The 16,221-nt window shown below is 45.8% G+C and overlaps 1 protein-coding gene across 1 annotated transcript in view; it reads left to right on the forward strand.

Annotated features, from left to right (window-relative positions):
• Positions 1-15,022, forward strand: part of TTC9 (tetratricopeptide repeat domain 9) — a gene marked incomplete at its 5' end in the record, with an annotated part of 31,691 nt that extends 16,669 nt beyond the window's left edge. Inside the window, 2 exons of the mRNA XM_014941644.1 lie at positions 7,568-7,750; positions 13,867-15,022. Of these exons, the coding sequence (XP_014797130.1) occupies positions 7,568-7,750; positions 13,867-13,946 (263 nt within the window). The remainder of the gene's footprint in view (positions 1-7,567; positions 7,751-13,866) is intronic.
• Between the last annotated feature and the right edge of the window lie 1,199 nt (positions 15,023-16,221).

Consider the following 16,221-nt stretch of genomic DNA (forward strand, 5'->3'; position numbering starts at 1 on the left):
ATGCAGCATTTCTCTGAAAAAAAAGATGCTTTAAACTCTTCTTTTGAGGAATGCATTCTTGAAGGGCACAGCACACACGGAGCTCAGTGCAGATATGGATGCTTTACCACCTCTGCTCTGTTCCCTTGGTGTAGGCTTCTTACATTCCTGCATGTTGTATGGCTCCTTTCAGTACCAATCCAGATTGAAAATTTAACTCGGGTTTAACACTGGTTAAAAATTGGGCTGTGCCATCCACATGAAACCTGTGCAGCCTGCACACTCAGGATAACTTCAACTTCAGAGAAATTTGGGTAAAAGCATTCCAGTAGTCCAGCGTTTTTTATCCAGTATGCTAAAATTACAGTAGTTTAAGTCCAAGGTGACTTTTAAGACAACCCTTTACATTTTCAGCATCATCTTATGGAAGATTTTACCCGATTCAGTTTTGGTATTAATTACAATTTAAATTACTAACATAAGGCTGAAATTTTCAATGTCACGTAGTAACAGTATCTCCTTTAATTCCTGCAGAGGACACCATAAGCTCCATGTGCTTGTTGTAAACACCATTTACACAGACTGTAGCACGCAGAGATTAGCAATACATCCATTACATGGCTAGAAGATCACTGTCTATTCCAAGACAAACAATTTTCCTTTTTTGTTTTGTTATATCTTAATATATTTTCTTTCCAAACACTTAAATCAAACCAGAACTGATCACTATCATGTTTTCTCATTTGAGGAAAAACATCACCATAAAGGATGCCAAGGATGAAATAACAGAAGTATGAGACCCTCCTAGTCTGCCCTATTATTTTGAGTCTTAACGATATGTGAGAACAAAGCCCATACAATGATATATATAAAGGTCTTAATCAAATATCTGAATAAAACCCTGAAGCCGTTATATCAAAACATCATTGATGTGTTTTCCAAAATATAACCAGAGCAAGAATACACACCATCTTCCTGTGATTTAAACAGATTTTAAGTGAGCTGCTGGCTGCTATCACAGAATAGCAGGGGTTGGAAGGGACCTCTAGATATCATCTAATCTAATCCTCCTGCTAAAGCAGGCTCCCCTAGAGCACAGGATCATGTCCAGGCAGGTTTTGAGTATCTCAGAGAAGGAGACTCCACCACCTCTCTGGGCAGCCTGTTCCAGTGCTCTGGCACCTTTAAAGAAGTTTTTCCTCCTGTTCAGATAGAACTTCTTGTGTCCAGTTTGTGCCCATTGCCCCATATCCTGTCACCGGACACCACTGAAAAGAGTCTTGGCCCCATCCTTTTGACACTCGCTCTTTAGGGATTTGTAAGAATTTTGGTGAGATCCCCTCTCAGCCTTCTCTCCTCCAGCCTAAACAGACCCAGGTATGTCAGCCTTTCCTCATAAGACGTACTGCTTCCCCTTGATCATCTTTGTGGCCCTCCACTGTACCCTCTCCAGGGTAGGGACAGTTCCCTGTCCTTCTTGAACTGGGAACTCCATAATTGGACACAGTACCCCAGGATGTAGCCTCCCCAGGGCAGAGTAGAGGGGGAAGATGACCTCCCTTGACCTATTGGTCACCCTTTTTTCAATGCACCCCAGTATACTTAAGGCGAGATCATACCAGAAAGCAAGTATTTTGCAGAGTTTAATTGTGGTTATTTCTGGGAATGACACCATCAGTTTGTGAAATACACATGAAATTTGTAGTGGTTGGAGTACCTAGCAGTTACTAATAATCTGCATAGGCTGTTAGACTGCAGTGGTAGACTCAAGAATAAACACAGTAAAGAGGGAATATCCACTTCAGGTTTAAGCAGTAATGGGTTTAGTTACTTCTCTCTGCTCTACAACAAAACAAATCAAGACAGGCTGGTGATTTCTTTAAACCACTAGTTGTCCAGAACAGTCTCGTTAACCTTGCCTACCTTGCAGTAAATTCTTCAGTGAAAGTGAGCTAAATGCACTAGTACATTTTTGGAAGGCAAATCTAATATCAAATAAGTTTAAGGGGTGGAAAGTGAAGGTCATTTGGTTTCAGACCCTTTAGCTTGGGTGTATGAGAGTGGTTCAACCACATGACTTACTACTAGCTCTTGAAGAGGTCACCTGCTCCAGTCTCCAGGGAATATTGAAGGGCTAGCTTTAACCACAGCAGGTTAGCATCCCTTGGTGAGTATACTCAGCAGAGAAAAAGATGATTCAGAGCAGGAATGTGGTTGTGGTTAAGTGATCTGCTCGAGGAGCTGCTCTCGTACACACCTAGGGAGACTAGGTTCCTCTGCTTGGGTTTCACTGCTGTAAGTGCTCCTCCTGGTCCTCAGGCTGGCTGCAGTGTCTCTACATCCTTAGCACCTCGTCCCAAACTTAACTCTGCTTCCTCAGTAGACCATAACTCCCTACTCATACACCCCTTCCACCACACCAACAGTTCTGTTCCTCTATCCCCATGTGTGTTTCAGCCCCGGTCTCCTCCCCTCGCAAACATCTATCTCCCTGTCATAACTAAGACAACTTGGTTTCCACTTTCTGCTCCTCTTCCTTCCTGGGACCAGCGAGCCAGAAAGAGAATTTTCTTGCTGCCTAAGTCTACAAATCCCTGCTTTTTCCAAGATTGGATGGTGGCCAGGGTGGACCAAATGTTCAACAGATTTGGGTACCAAATTTTGAGGCATCTCTACTGATTATTCTATGCAGTACTATAGTGGTTTTATTTTTTCAGAAGGTTATCAGTTGGCCAGCTATAGATTACCCTGGGGAGAACAGAAGGCACCTGCTTGACACAAATGATATCTGCCAGATTTCAGTTTGTAAAACCAAACGATGAGAGGGCATGAGACAAACCCAAAGAAACAGTCACCAGGGATCTTTAAAAAGGGGAAAAACAAGATACATTTCCCTAGCCTGTTCTTCAAAAGTACCTGAACAGTCTTGGCTGACACCTTCTAAAAGCATACATCAGAGGCAGACATTGCCATGGAATATTTTAGTCCAAAAACTTAAAAGACTCAACTCAAAGGTGTAAGCAGATGACTTTCTCCTACAGTGGAAGGCACAAGGCAACCTTAAAAATAGGCAGTGCTACCAGGGTACCTGCATGTTAGCAAACTGCAAACAAGACAGGCATTTCTGAAATATGAACTTGCAACCCATGGTATTCCTGCAGGGTGAGGGCATTTTCATCTCCCAGAACAACAGCAAATGGAATTCCTGTTACGACTAACAGAACACACCGAGCCCAAGGAACATGCCACGGGGCAGGGTTATGCTAGTGTTGTTTGCACAGTAATTTGGCTCACTCTTTTAAGTGTTCTGTAACATGGATAGGTCTTGAGCCTTGCCTTCAGCGGGAATTTAGCCACTGGTATAAAGTGTGTCTGGAGGACTGTTCTGGCATGCAGAGTTACCCTCTGGTGAAAGTTGCCAGGTAGGCAAGGCTCTCAATACTGTTGTTCAAACTCCTTGTGTTAAAACCCATACATCCGACTTCCAGGCTTAGTTCTCAGCTCAGCCAAAATTAGAAGACAAAAGTTTGGGCCAAATTGAGCTATTTGCATAACCTGCAGAGTCACGCACACAGAAAAGGTTTCTCTGGTAACACGCTAACTGTTGGCACTTCCAGTTGAACTTCATTTTGAGGGCTCAGAACAGCGATATAAGTGAGGAAAGCTGGAAAATATGGGGTTTTGGGTTTTTTTTTAGTAAGAGACTCCAGTCACTTTATGCAGAGAAGATGGAGTGACTTTAACAGAGTCTCAACATACCAATGCAACAAACACAGCTTTTCAGGGTAGAAAAGGTGTGGCTAGTAATTGCAGCTAAACAAAACATCAGTATAGAAATGTAGGGACGTTTCTTAAACAACAAAAGCAATTAACCTGTGGGAGAAAAGGGCTTCTCATGGATCCTTTCTCACCAGCACCTGTCAAGCCTAGGTATCTTCCTGAAAGATACTCCAAAATTCAAAAATAATTCAGGGTACAAAAATGTAGAACCCAAAACCCTCAACTGCCAGGATTTTAGTTACAACTTCCCACCATTGCTAACCACAGTTGCTGGTAAAGGTTAAAGGTGTAGATGTATTTTGGCTCTACAGGTGCTTTAATTTATTTTTTTTGCCTCACCCTGTGCTGAGCAGGGCCACACAAATTAGCTGTAACAGTACAGTTATCTACTGGTACCAGATCTGTACTGCACCTCTCAGATTGCTGTAACTCATGGAGTTGGATGGCATAGATTGAGTCTACAAATTAAAACTTAGAAAGCTAGGCTTAACACTCCTCTTAGGAGGAAAAACAGCCAAACTTCTCATTTCCTTGGTTAAACATCAACAGTCAGTTGGGAAGCGTGATGGGAAGGGTCCCTTTGTTGGAGCTAATAGCATTAAGCTTTTCCCCCTCGCCATAGCACACTTCACCCAGTAGTTCCATCCAGGCTTATTTTGTAGCATATGGGGACTCTTCATCACCATGTGACATACAAGATTTTAAAAATTAGGAATTACTTCTTGCTTAAGCTGACACAATAAATCAAATTGAGAACGATAACCAAGTATGATGGACAACTGTCACAGGTTGCAGGGAAGTGGGGCTCCCTACCTTCTGAGCTGGAGAGATGGAGCCAGTGGATGCTGTATTACAATGACAGTGAGACCTGCAGGGAATGGGTGACTCTAGGCTTGCATCTGCAAGTAAAGGGCTTCTAATCGCCAAAGAGCTACTAGAGATGGCGTTGTGTGGGATGAAGCCCACTCAGTTTCAAGAAAGCAAGAAGAGGAGCTGGATGAATCTCTTGATTTGGGCTCTTTGAGCTCTGTCCCTCAGAAGGATTCACTGGGGGCCTATTATGAACTGAGAGGGAAGGTGCTGAGGTGTTAGATGTGGTAAACAAACACTCCCAGACAGAGATGCACATGTATGATTAGATGTGGTAAACACTCCCAGACAGAGATGCACATGTATGTTTAGGAAAGCAACACGTTTTCAAAACAATTCTCCCCTGACTGTATTAGGTAGGAGGTACAAGGATTCCATTTCCCTTCCATTTCTGAAAGCTGAATTACTAACAGCCTCAATATTTGCATTGAATCACAATCCATTAAGATCATTTCAGTCCACCAAGACAGAAAGCACGCACCTCTAAATATTTATAAGGGAGATACTCCCTCCAGGTTCATCTCCATCAGCCGCTTCCAACACGGGCAGCTCCAAATGGCCAGCTCTTCCAGCAGAACTGTTTCCTGCACATCCATCTGCTCACTTTGTTCAGATAAACAGGCACCTCTCCTGCTAGCCATGTGGCACTGGCTTCCCTCTGCCACGCGCACGGCTAGTGGGGATGCCCTGCAGAAGCTTTACTGGGAGTGTGAGTCACAGAAAGAACCCAGCTGGGTATCTGGAAGCCCATTTGGGTTTATGAATTAGGAGGACGTGGGAGACTTTTTCTTTTCTTTCAAACCAATCCATGAAGCAAGTCCAATATGGAATTACTGAGTTAATATATATGAATAGACTGCCTGTCATGTTTTCCACAGAGTCCTTTCTGTGACCCTAACTGGAAATACCAAGTAGTAAATGAACAGAGAGACAGAACCCCCCCGCTAGTGGCTCTGAAAGGCAGTTTCACAGAACGTGAAAGGCTGGATCAGATTGGCAGTGTGCAGAAAGCTACTGCCACTGCTGTACATGCTACTGGTCAGCAGATAAACAACGCAATCCTGTTTCCAGGGCTGTGAAGCCAACAGTAAATTTACACAGCCATCTTTTTAATACCTTTGAAAAATAAAGGAAAACAAAGCGCAGTCATTTCAAGCTCCATTTGAAACAGAGTGAGAAAAATCAATGTTTGACAAATAGGAAGGGACAAATTCTAGATAAGGAAATACTGCTAAGCTTTTGGAAACTAGCGATCAAATAGCAAGCGACCAGATGCCTTTGAAATACCTGCGCACTTTAATGACTGGAGCTGTTAAAATGTATTGAGAGTTCATCATTAAAGCAAATGGGACAAAGCTCTCATTAGTAATTTCTGCGTCACTCAACCAAACATACCAGCAGTGGGGCTAGTTCTGCAGTCCTTGCTCAACACATCTCTACCAGCAATGCTTTAGCAGTAAAAGCCTGTTTATGATTGTTTCCAGTTCGCTATTGGAGCTTGAAACATGCATTTGGGTTAGGAATGTGTTCTGTCTATCTTAACTGATCATAGACTAAGACTAATTTAGATTGGAAGGGATCTCTGGTGGTCATCTAGCCAATCTCCTGCTCGTGAAAAGTCAAGTGAGCTACAGAGAGGGCACAGGGCTTACTTAAGGGGTACAAAAACTGTATCATACTCCTGACACAGCACCATATCCTCTCAGCTGCAGGCTGCAGTTACCATGCAAAAAATGAAGTCTGGCTGCTCATTGGTGACACCTGAACTGTGACAACTTGGATTTCCAGGAGCAGTGAGTCTCCTCCTTGCCAGAGACACACTGAGTAACACCACCTGCCATGGGAAATTTCTCTCCATGCCCTGGCACTTGACATTGCCAGCCTCTGAACTGATCCTTGCAGCAGCATCCCGCCCTCCTTCCCCCTTCCCTAAATCGTGTCATTCCCAAAGCTGCCTTGGGTTGCAGCACCAGATGGCCTAGCGGACAGCACAGCTTTATTCATTTTCCCTGAGGACTGTGACTGCACCATGCCCTATTCTTGCCCGTATTCCTCAAACCTTTCTTAATGCCTAATACACCTAATGAAGTTTAGCCCATCAGAGTAAGCACTACAGTAAGCCCCAAAGACAGCTGTAAAGCATGGCTCAAGGATCTCCCGCTTTCCTCTCTATTTCACTCCTAGTTATGGGAAACTCACAATGCAGATTTTTCTTCAGCTCCTTGACATTTGTGCAACAATTGTACCTCAGCACACAGAGTCCTCACCATGCTGTTTCTTCACTGTATTTATGTTTTCCTTTAGGAAGTGGATGAGCTTGTGTTGCAACACTTTGCAGACAGCACACAGCCTAGCACATTTGTTCCCTGTGCCGCAGCTCCAGGTGTCTCTGGTTTGCTAGCTGCACATTCCCTTGTTGCCTCCTATAGCAAAATTCCATACACAACCTCCTGAATAAAAATCAACTACATATTATTTGTAAATCTAACAGCCAGATACAAAATTTGATCCAACATAGTCCCTTTTTTCCTTGTTAGATGACTATTTGTTTGACTGCCTTTTTGTACTTTCCTGAGCTCCAGCCTGAGCAGTTTTTTGTTTTTTACTACAAATGAAGCCAGTCACTGCCACGAGACTGTACGGCGTTCCCGCTCTGCGGAGGGATGTTTACGTTCTCACTGACTCCCCCCAGCCCCTTAGAGCAAACACAATCCCTTCACTTTGCAATGCCAAAAATAGAAGCGTTGGTATTTAAATTGCGAACAATCAGGGTTGGCAAACAATCCGTGTGACTGCACCCTCTCTGAATCATGGGTCTGAGTCATTTCCCTCACCTAAGCTGCTCTCTTCCCCCATGGAGATTGCAGGAGCAGGGAGAAATATGGCACTAATGTTCTCCTGTGTCTGTCTGTCTCCCTCCCATCCCCATCCCCTGCAGCCTGCCTGCTCCAGGCCGAGCTGGTGAATTATGAGCGAGTCAAGGAGTACTGCCTCAAAGTGCTTCAGAAAGAGGGCGAGAACTTCAAGGCACTCTATCGATCGGGAGTGGCGTTTTACCACCTGGGTGACTTCAACAAGGCCCTCTACTACCTGAAAGAGGCAAGATCCCGCCAGCCAACAGGTATGGGGGGGGCAGTGGTGACACAACTTTGCACTGAGCACTTCTGCATTTCTTTTCAGGAGGCCTAGTCTGTCCCTGACTTGGTTGCCGTATTTTCCACAGGGATGAGCATGACTCACTCTATCCTTAGCTGTATTCCCCTTCAAGCACTCTCTCCTAGTGCAGCAAGGTTGCAGCACCCAAAGATTAACCACTGCCAAGGCTCCAGCACAACCCAGAAGACGACGGTATTGCTAGAATGCTATCTGTGTGGAGGGGATCCCACCTCTCTTTCCCTCCCTAATTTATTTTTGAAGAAGAACGCAGGAATGGGAAGAGTGTATCCTGACCAGTACATTTTCTGACTCTGAGAACAAGTTTTTTTTATCCCCTTAGCAAAGTCAGGGCACTATTTGTGATCCCCAATAGCCACACTTTCCACCATCCCAGTAAAGGATTAGTATTTAAGTTTGACCAAAGCAACAGACATTTACTCACAAAATATGCTTCAACTTTTGCCATGAAATCAGCCAAATATCTGTCATGCACATATCAAAACCCAGCAATTCATTTTGGGACAGCAAACAAGTTACATACTCAAACAACTCAGTCTCATCAAAGCAACCACCTTTATGCTGACCTACCCAACCTCAAAAGGCAGGTAGAACACCACAATGAAGATATGGTGCTTGTATTTTTCAAAGAGCCACCTAATAGAGAGATAAAACCATACTATTGTTTATGTCTGTCATGGTTTGGGCCAGGTTGGCCACTCAGAAGATGACAGATACTGTCCCCACCTCTTGCTATAAGGAGAGGAAGAAGAGAGATAAAGAGATTTATGAGTTTAGAAAAAAGACTAAACTACATTTAATGACATATAAATAATAAAATAAGAAAGGAAATAATGAAGCAGACACAACATATATAAATATATATTAAAAAAGAGTATTAAGCTCCCAGAGATGTCACTGACAGGCACTGGGAAAGTTCCAGACTGGCCTCAACAACAGATGGGAACTGGATTCCAGATTTACCTTCAGAGAGCTGAATTCCAGATTTACCTTCAGGAATGCACAGTCCAGCGCTGACAGGGTCCTTCTTGGTCATCAGTCATCAAGGAGAGAGCACCATCGAAGAAGCCACCGGTGAAGAGGAGCCAACCGGGCCCCTTCCCTCCCTCAGCGTTTATCCTGAACATGGCCGATGGGATGCGACACCCCATTGGTCAGTTTGGGTCACCTGACCCCTCCACGGGGTAAACAACAGGGTCAGCTGACCCCGGTTGCCACGGCAAGCATGACATATAAATAATAAAATAAGAAAGGAAATAATGAAGCAGACACAACATATATAAATATATATTAAAAAAGAGTATTAAGCTCCCAGAGATGTCACTGACAGGCACTGGGAAAGTTCCAGACTGGCCTCAACAACAGATGGGAACTGGATTCCAGATTTACCTTCAGGAACGCACAGTCCAGCGCTGACAGGGTCCTCTCCTTGGTCATCAGTCATCAAGGAGAGAGCGCCACTGAAGAAGCCACCGGTGAAGAGGAGCCAACCAGGCCCCTTCGCTCCCTCAGCGTTTATCCTGAACATGGCCGATCGGATGCGACACCCCATTGGTCAGTTTGGGTCACCTGACCCCTCCACGGGGTAAACAACAGGGTCAGCTGACCCCGGTTGCCACGGCAAGTGAGCGGGGAGTGGGCCCTGGACACCCCAAACCGGGAGAAAACCGTTTCTGTTAAAAGAAAGGAATTTTGTAATACTCAAAGGAAAATTAAAGGGTTACGAGAAAGCAAAATGGAAGCCATTGCACAAAGGAAACCTCACAGAACAGCTCTTGAACCTAAACCTGAGGGGGAAGAGAGAGAAGTGGGTGTGAAAGAGGAGCCTGGGCCCTGGCAGAGCCCGGTGGAGCTGATGTTCATTGAACTAGAAGAGGCAAGGGAAGCCGAGCTGGCTCTGCTTGGTGTCCTACAGGCACTCGCCCTGCGGGGCTCCTGCGGTGGCTGTGCCCTGCAGGAACACCAGGGAAGGTGCACTTAGGAGTGTGCTGGCTTCTCTTTCCTCTTCCACCTCCCATAATGGTGCCTGCTCCCATCTGCCATGCTTGGCCATGGGCTCCGGGCAGTCTGACAGCACAGCTGTGCACCCCACACTCCCTGAGCAAATGTGCTTAAAAGCTCAGTTTAGCCTATTTTAGTTTACAGCGTGCCCTTCTGCTTTCAGCCCTTGCCAGAACCAGGAAATGGAGAAGCCTAAGCAAGAGCAAAAATAGTCAGTGGAAAATAAGAAGTTATCCTAACCTTGAGGTTCTGACTGGACTCAAATGCAAAAAAGTCCTTTTAGCTGAACCACTTTGCTTCCATTTTTTAAATATGTATTTCTGTGGCCCCCACCCCCCTTTGATATTATTTGGTATTCCTCATTGCTTCTTGAAATAAATAATAATTTATTCAACAGCAACAGCTTCAATTACCACAGCTTGCTGCAAAAACATACCAGAAGCTGTCCCCAAAGGCCCTTAATGTATACAAAACCCAGATCTGGCCTTCAGCTCTGCATCAGAGACTCTTCCCGGTTATTGTTAGACCATTCAAGGCCATTGTTCCACTGTTTTATTTATGATTATGGAAAACTTGAAGGGTATTCAGGGGGAAAGAAGTGAAGAAGTTACATACAGTAACAAAGGATATGGCGATTAAAACACAGCAGTAGGAATCAGGTAACACTACCAAGAATTATTATGTGACCTGGAATAAGTTAGCATCTTCGCTTTCAGTGTCTCCATCTACAAACTGTGATTGTTTTCCTTTATCTGAGGTTTCACCAGGCTCACTGGTAAAAGCACTTGGTTATTATTACAGTCATGTTCTGTGTGTTCTTTTTTTCTAATAAGGAATGTTTTTGGCACAAATCACTAGCTCTTATTCTCTTTGGTGGGGGAGATTTTAAATAGTAAAGAGGAATTAGCTAGAAAAGGGTTTTACTGTTCTAAAAGGCTGTCAGCACAGCAAATCCCTTATGGCTATTTACTGCCCGTCAGGGGTGAGGGTTGGGTTTGGCCTAATTTCTTATGCTACCTCCAAACAAAACTCAGAAAAGCAGATGGAAATAACACAAGATAATTGTATAACCCTCCTTACTAAGGGAGAGGAAAGCTGCTGTTGTGCAAAGTGGCCCTCCATGAATTCTGTGTCCAGAAGCTGGTGCAGCATGGGCAGCCAACCATAGACCTTACCTTCAAGCCTTGTTCAGCTCTTTCCTACATGGTGGAGGTAGCTACTGACTGGGACCGAGACCAGACCATCAGCTGGCCCGGTGATGTCAAACACCTGCAGTTAGTCTCTGCTGGCCCCACACTGAAAGCTCACGTTTGGACATCACGCAAACAGGACGAACAAGCCAGATCTCCTCATGTAGGGTGGAGCAGGCTCATGGCTGAGCTCAGGAGCTGCCTCCCTGAACACCTGCAACCCAAGTCCTGGGAGCAAAATCCAGGTCCCAATCACTACACAGCAGATAAGCAACTGATCTCTGAAGCTACAGGGAGAAGCAGAAATGACCTTTTACGATGGCAGGAGGTCACTCTGCACAAGGACACAGGCATGGTCCTAGGAGCCAGGAGACCTGTTCCCATTGCAGCTTTGCCAGCATCTCTTTGTATGGGTCTGACCCCTCACCTGAGTTGTCCTCACCTGTTACTCCTACATCAGCAGAAGGGGATCACTTCTTCCTCACTGACAGATGAGGAACATCTAGCTTTGAAATACTTCTGCAGGCAGGGCTAGTATGGTGCAATACCATTTGATGGAAAAGACCTGACAAAGACAAGGCTCTACTTCTTCTATAAACAGAGTGCTGCTCTCATTATTTCTCTTTGGCAAAATAGTGGCCCTCAAAAAGGAAGCAGAACATGCCAAAGCCTGCCCGAGAGATTTATAACTAGGTCGCAATGGGAGTATCTCCCACCCCATATCAGGCTACACCTTATTTTGCCCCCGGCTTCCCAGGCATGTGGAAATCTCCCAGGTGAGTGAAGCTGTGCCATGGGCTGCCTTACCCATGAGCCAGAGGGAGTCGGCAACCTTTCATTGCCCAATTATGCACTGAACCCACCTCCACCCCCACCTGGCCAAGTGTTGAGTCCCTGCAGGCCCAGGCAGGTGTGATTTCCCAACACACCTACGCAGTTATCGCTTATCACCTGCAGCGAGCAGGCGTGCAAGGTGTGAACCTCGGCAGCAGGGACGTGTGCCCCAACGGTAGCCCATCAAAGCCTAGAAGGGCACAGAGCAGAGAGATGGCCATGGGGCACAGGCAGCACAGCAGGGCTCTGGCCAGGCTATGAGCCTTGCCTTTGCACTGCTAGGAGTGAGTTAGCCACGTGCACTGATTTTCTTTTAGGCCTAAAATTGAAGCCTGCCCCCTCAATCGAATTTCTTCACTCCAGGAGGCTGCGCAACTAAAACCAATTCTGTATTTAAAAAAGCTGCTTTAAAATTCGCTGGGTTGGTATGAAGTGCTAATGCATGAACAGCCCAGGGTGCTGGTGCACCTTGTCTAACACAAGCAACAGCAGAAATTCTTGGCTTATTAAGAATGCCCCAAATGGGGCAAGTAAGTTAATCACTGAATTGCACCCTCTGGAGTGACTAGGATGGTGCATTGGAATCTGCAGAAAACTGAGTAGGGAGACCCACCTCACCAGAGACAGCTTGAGAAGTTACAACAGTATTGCCACAGCCCGTGGCAACCCCATGGCACATTTGTGGAGAGCTCTGCGTGAAAGGAAACTGATCCATCTCCCACTGTTTCATCTCTGGCTGAGGGCACAACAGAGATGTGTCTTTCTCATGTTTAAAGGAAACGTTGCACCCACAACTGCTTTGGTGGCTGCAATACCTGCACTTCTTAGTGCTGGATGTGTAACCAGTAATTTGTTCATCTCTTTGAAAGCTCACGCATTTCTCATTTCCCTAGCTGGTGTGGGGCACATTGCTGTTTGGATAAGGAAATGAGATTGCCTTCTGACTGTGGACTGCAGTGCACTTCAGATTGGTTTCTGAGGTTCTAATAACTTAAATGGACTAAGCTGGCCCTGGCTGGCTGAGTAAGGCTGTGAGCAAAGAACCATTTTTCAATCAATACGTAAGTGAAAGTGGCTATTTTTTTTGTTCACTTGCTTCTGATACCACATGGCTTTGCCACTATGTGGGTGCCATGTGCATGGGAAGTCACCCTCATGACAGTAAAGCAACATGATTTGAGAAAGGATTGACCATGACTGCAGAACCATAGGGTCTATCTGGAGACACATACTTGTTTAGATCAACCTGTGCTTCAGGGTGAACAGGTTCCCTCACTGCTGAGGCCAGGAGGTGAAACAAAACTCACATTGTGTGCTGTGCTGATGCACTAAAAATACTGGAAGGAAAAAAAAAAAAAAAAAAGGCACAGTGCTCAGAGCTCTCTACAAGGATGAATCAGAGGTTCTCTGCCCTTAGGAACTTCGTTAGACAGGATAGACAAGGCAGCATGCAGCATATGACAAAATACAGGTAGAGTGTCATGGTGGAAGGGCTTCCAAATATGAAATTCAAGGAAAGCAAGGGTGCAAAGAGAATGTGAAGGATGCTGTTCCCTATTAAACTCATCATGGAAAAATGTGAGAAGAGTGGAATAGACTGCAAAAAGGAATAGGAGGGCGAAAAGGCAGAGTATAAGTGTATGCACAGGGTACAATGCCTTTAGGGGCTTGCATGCAAGCACTGAGAGAAGGGAAGCCGGTGGAGGTGCCATTCCACAGGATCAGGAAACGATGACCTTGATGGTTTCAGCTGTGTGGATTCAACTGTGCTGACCAAGAATAATCAGAGAGAAGGTAAAAACTAGCTGAGGCAAGATCGTGAGCAAGACGGATGGCAAGCACAAGTCAGACCAGGTGTGCCAAAACCAAAGCTGCAGGGTTTGGGTTCAGAGCCCCTTCCAGCTGGTGGTGTTCCTGCAGGAAGTGCTGGGGCCATATTGCTCCCCAGGTGATGCACCATGGATGAAGGTGCAGTGTGTCTGTCTTCCAGGGGGCATTGTAACCACCAAATGTGTATGTGTGTGCTCTTTCCCTGCAGATACCAATGTCATACGATATATCCAGCTGACAGAGATGAAGCTCAGCAGATGTTCCCAGAGAGAGAAAGAAGCCTTGTGAAAATGAAGCCGCCTCAGCTGAAGTGCCCAAGGGGGAACATTTCCTTCCTAGAAGCTCATTTGGTGGATTTTCCTGTTTGCTCTGCCTCATCCTCATCTCCTCATCCATCCACTCTCCCTTGCTCTTCATTGAACCCCAGTTTTGAAAAAAAAAAAAGAGACTTGGACACTGGATATGGCTGCTTGCCAACCATGGTAATACCCCGTCCCCATGGCAGGAGAGCACAATGGCTACAGCCAGCCTTGTTCCAAGACAGTGTCACACACCTGGAGTAGGCAATGCTGGGGGACCTTTCTGGTCCTGAGCTGACTGCCTATTACCTTTAGAGAAGCAACCCCCAGAACAACAAATTGCTGACCAGGCAAGTTGGAGACGAACAGTTTCTGCTATGAGTGATCACTGGAGCTTGGAAAAGCCAAGAAACCAAGAGAGCCACTGGTCATTTCACAGGGGACAGCAAATGCCTTTTGCCATCAGTTCCCTCTGCCTGCTTCTCCAGTGTGTGTTATCAGTCTCCAGTGAGAGCTCACATGCTCCCAGTCTAATGCCAGTGAAAACTGTTTCTAAACATCCTCTTAATGAAAGCACAGAGCACCCTACGAACCCCCCACAGAGCTGTCCCGGTGCCGGAGGAGAAGGCTGTGGTCTACCACAGAGCGCTGAATGGACTGTGAAAGCGTGGTGTACAGTGTGAGGGAAAAACTGTGAAATAATTCATTAAAGGCAAATAAAGATTATTAATAGGCAACAAGTCCAGACATTGCTTTTCAAAGGGACCTCTTGGGTTCCCCGTGTCCAGACAGGCAACGTTGTCTAGTGGGGGGCAGCATGGGGTAGGGAACAAGGGACACCTCCATTCTTATCTTGGCTCTGCCAATGCCTTGCTGTGCGGTCTTGGGCAAGTCACTTAGCCTCTCTGTGCCTCGGTTTCCCCACCTGTACACTGGGGATAATAATACTTCCCTACCTCGCAGGGGTGTTGTGAGGATGTGTTAGTTAATGTTTGTAAGTAACAGTACAGTGATGTACAGTGCTGAGTATTGTTAGTACACTGGATTGAGGTCTTGATTCTCCCACCTTGTGTTGGTGCTTCCTGTGTCCTGTTTTTTCTTTTATAGGAGAACATGGTGCTGACAAACAGGGCAGGACCAACAGCTTTGAAGCCTCCTTTCAACAGCCCTTAGGGCCTGTTTAGACCTCCTCCCGCAGTACGATCGCTTCTAAGAGCTCAGCCTCCTTAGCTCAACTGTCCTTTTCTGAAACTGCCAGTATTAGGATCAGTAAGTGCCACAAACACGTTTCCAGTGTTACTGCCCCATCAGTGGCCCACAGGGACCTGCTCCCAGTTGCAGGATGTACATGAGTGGTCTCGTCCCATGGTGGTCAGCGTGAGATGATTGTCCCCAGAGATACTTCACTCAGCCCTCAGCTGAAACACGGAAACTGAAACACAGAGAGCTGAACAGACAAAGTTCAGCCAAGTGCTGTGTGCTTTGGTCCCAGCGGATGTGGTGTCTGCAGAGAGTTGGCTGTGGCATTCCACATCCCAGCTGTGGTATCTCACCACATTTTTCTCTAGCCAAAATTTGTAAGAGTTGATAGAGAAATATCAAGAGGAAAGGCAAACCTCTATCATTGTTTCTGAAAGAAATAAGTCATATTCTTCAGTTCAGGGACATATCCAGCCCACACTGGGGGGTGGTGAAGAGACTATCTCAAAGTGGCATATAAGTCTTTGGGATAAAGTGGACCTACATCAGTTGTGTGAAACTTGTATTACTGGTGGTGGCATGAGAAGCTAATGTTCCTCAGGCGGGCGGTGGAAAGCAGCTGCTTCCCAGAATTCCCAAAAGCTGTGTGCAGCTACTGTGAAGGAAAGGGCTGTGTCCTGGAGGCAGCAGAGTCACCTTCTTGAGTTGGCCCATGGTTCATACATCTGTGCCAGAAATAGCAAGCACCTCTGTCCACCCCTACACATGTCTAAGCAATAAATGAGGCTACAGCTGCTGCTAGGACAGCAATTGAGTGAAAGACACAGAGGACAAATGAGGGGAATTCTGTAGGTAATTGTTAACTAGACCAGGAAAAAAGGTTAGGCAGAGATGTGCTTGGGTGCATGTGAGGTATACCTGCTACTGTATAAACCACAGAGCTAGTAAGATTCCGGTTCTCAGGCGCATGCAGTCCTCCATATCCTAAAATACATCACAGCACGCAGCAAATTCAAATAGAGGTGACTGCCCACTACTTCATATTGCTCATGACAGCTCATCCC

Source organism: Calidris pugnax, unplaced genomic scaffold, assembly GCF_001431845.1.
Source record: "Calidris pugnax isolate Ruff unplaced genomic scaffold, ASM143184v1 scaffold56, whole genome shotgun sequence".
Classification (NCBI taxonomy): domain Eukaryota; kingdom Metazoa; phylum Chordata; class Aves; order Charadriiformes; family Scolopacidae; genus Calidris; species Calidris pugnax.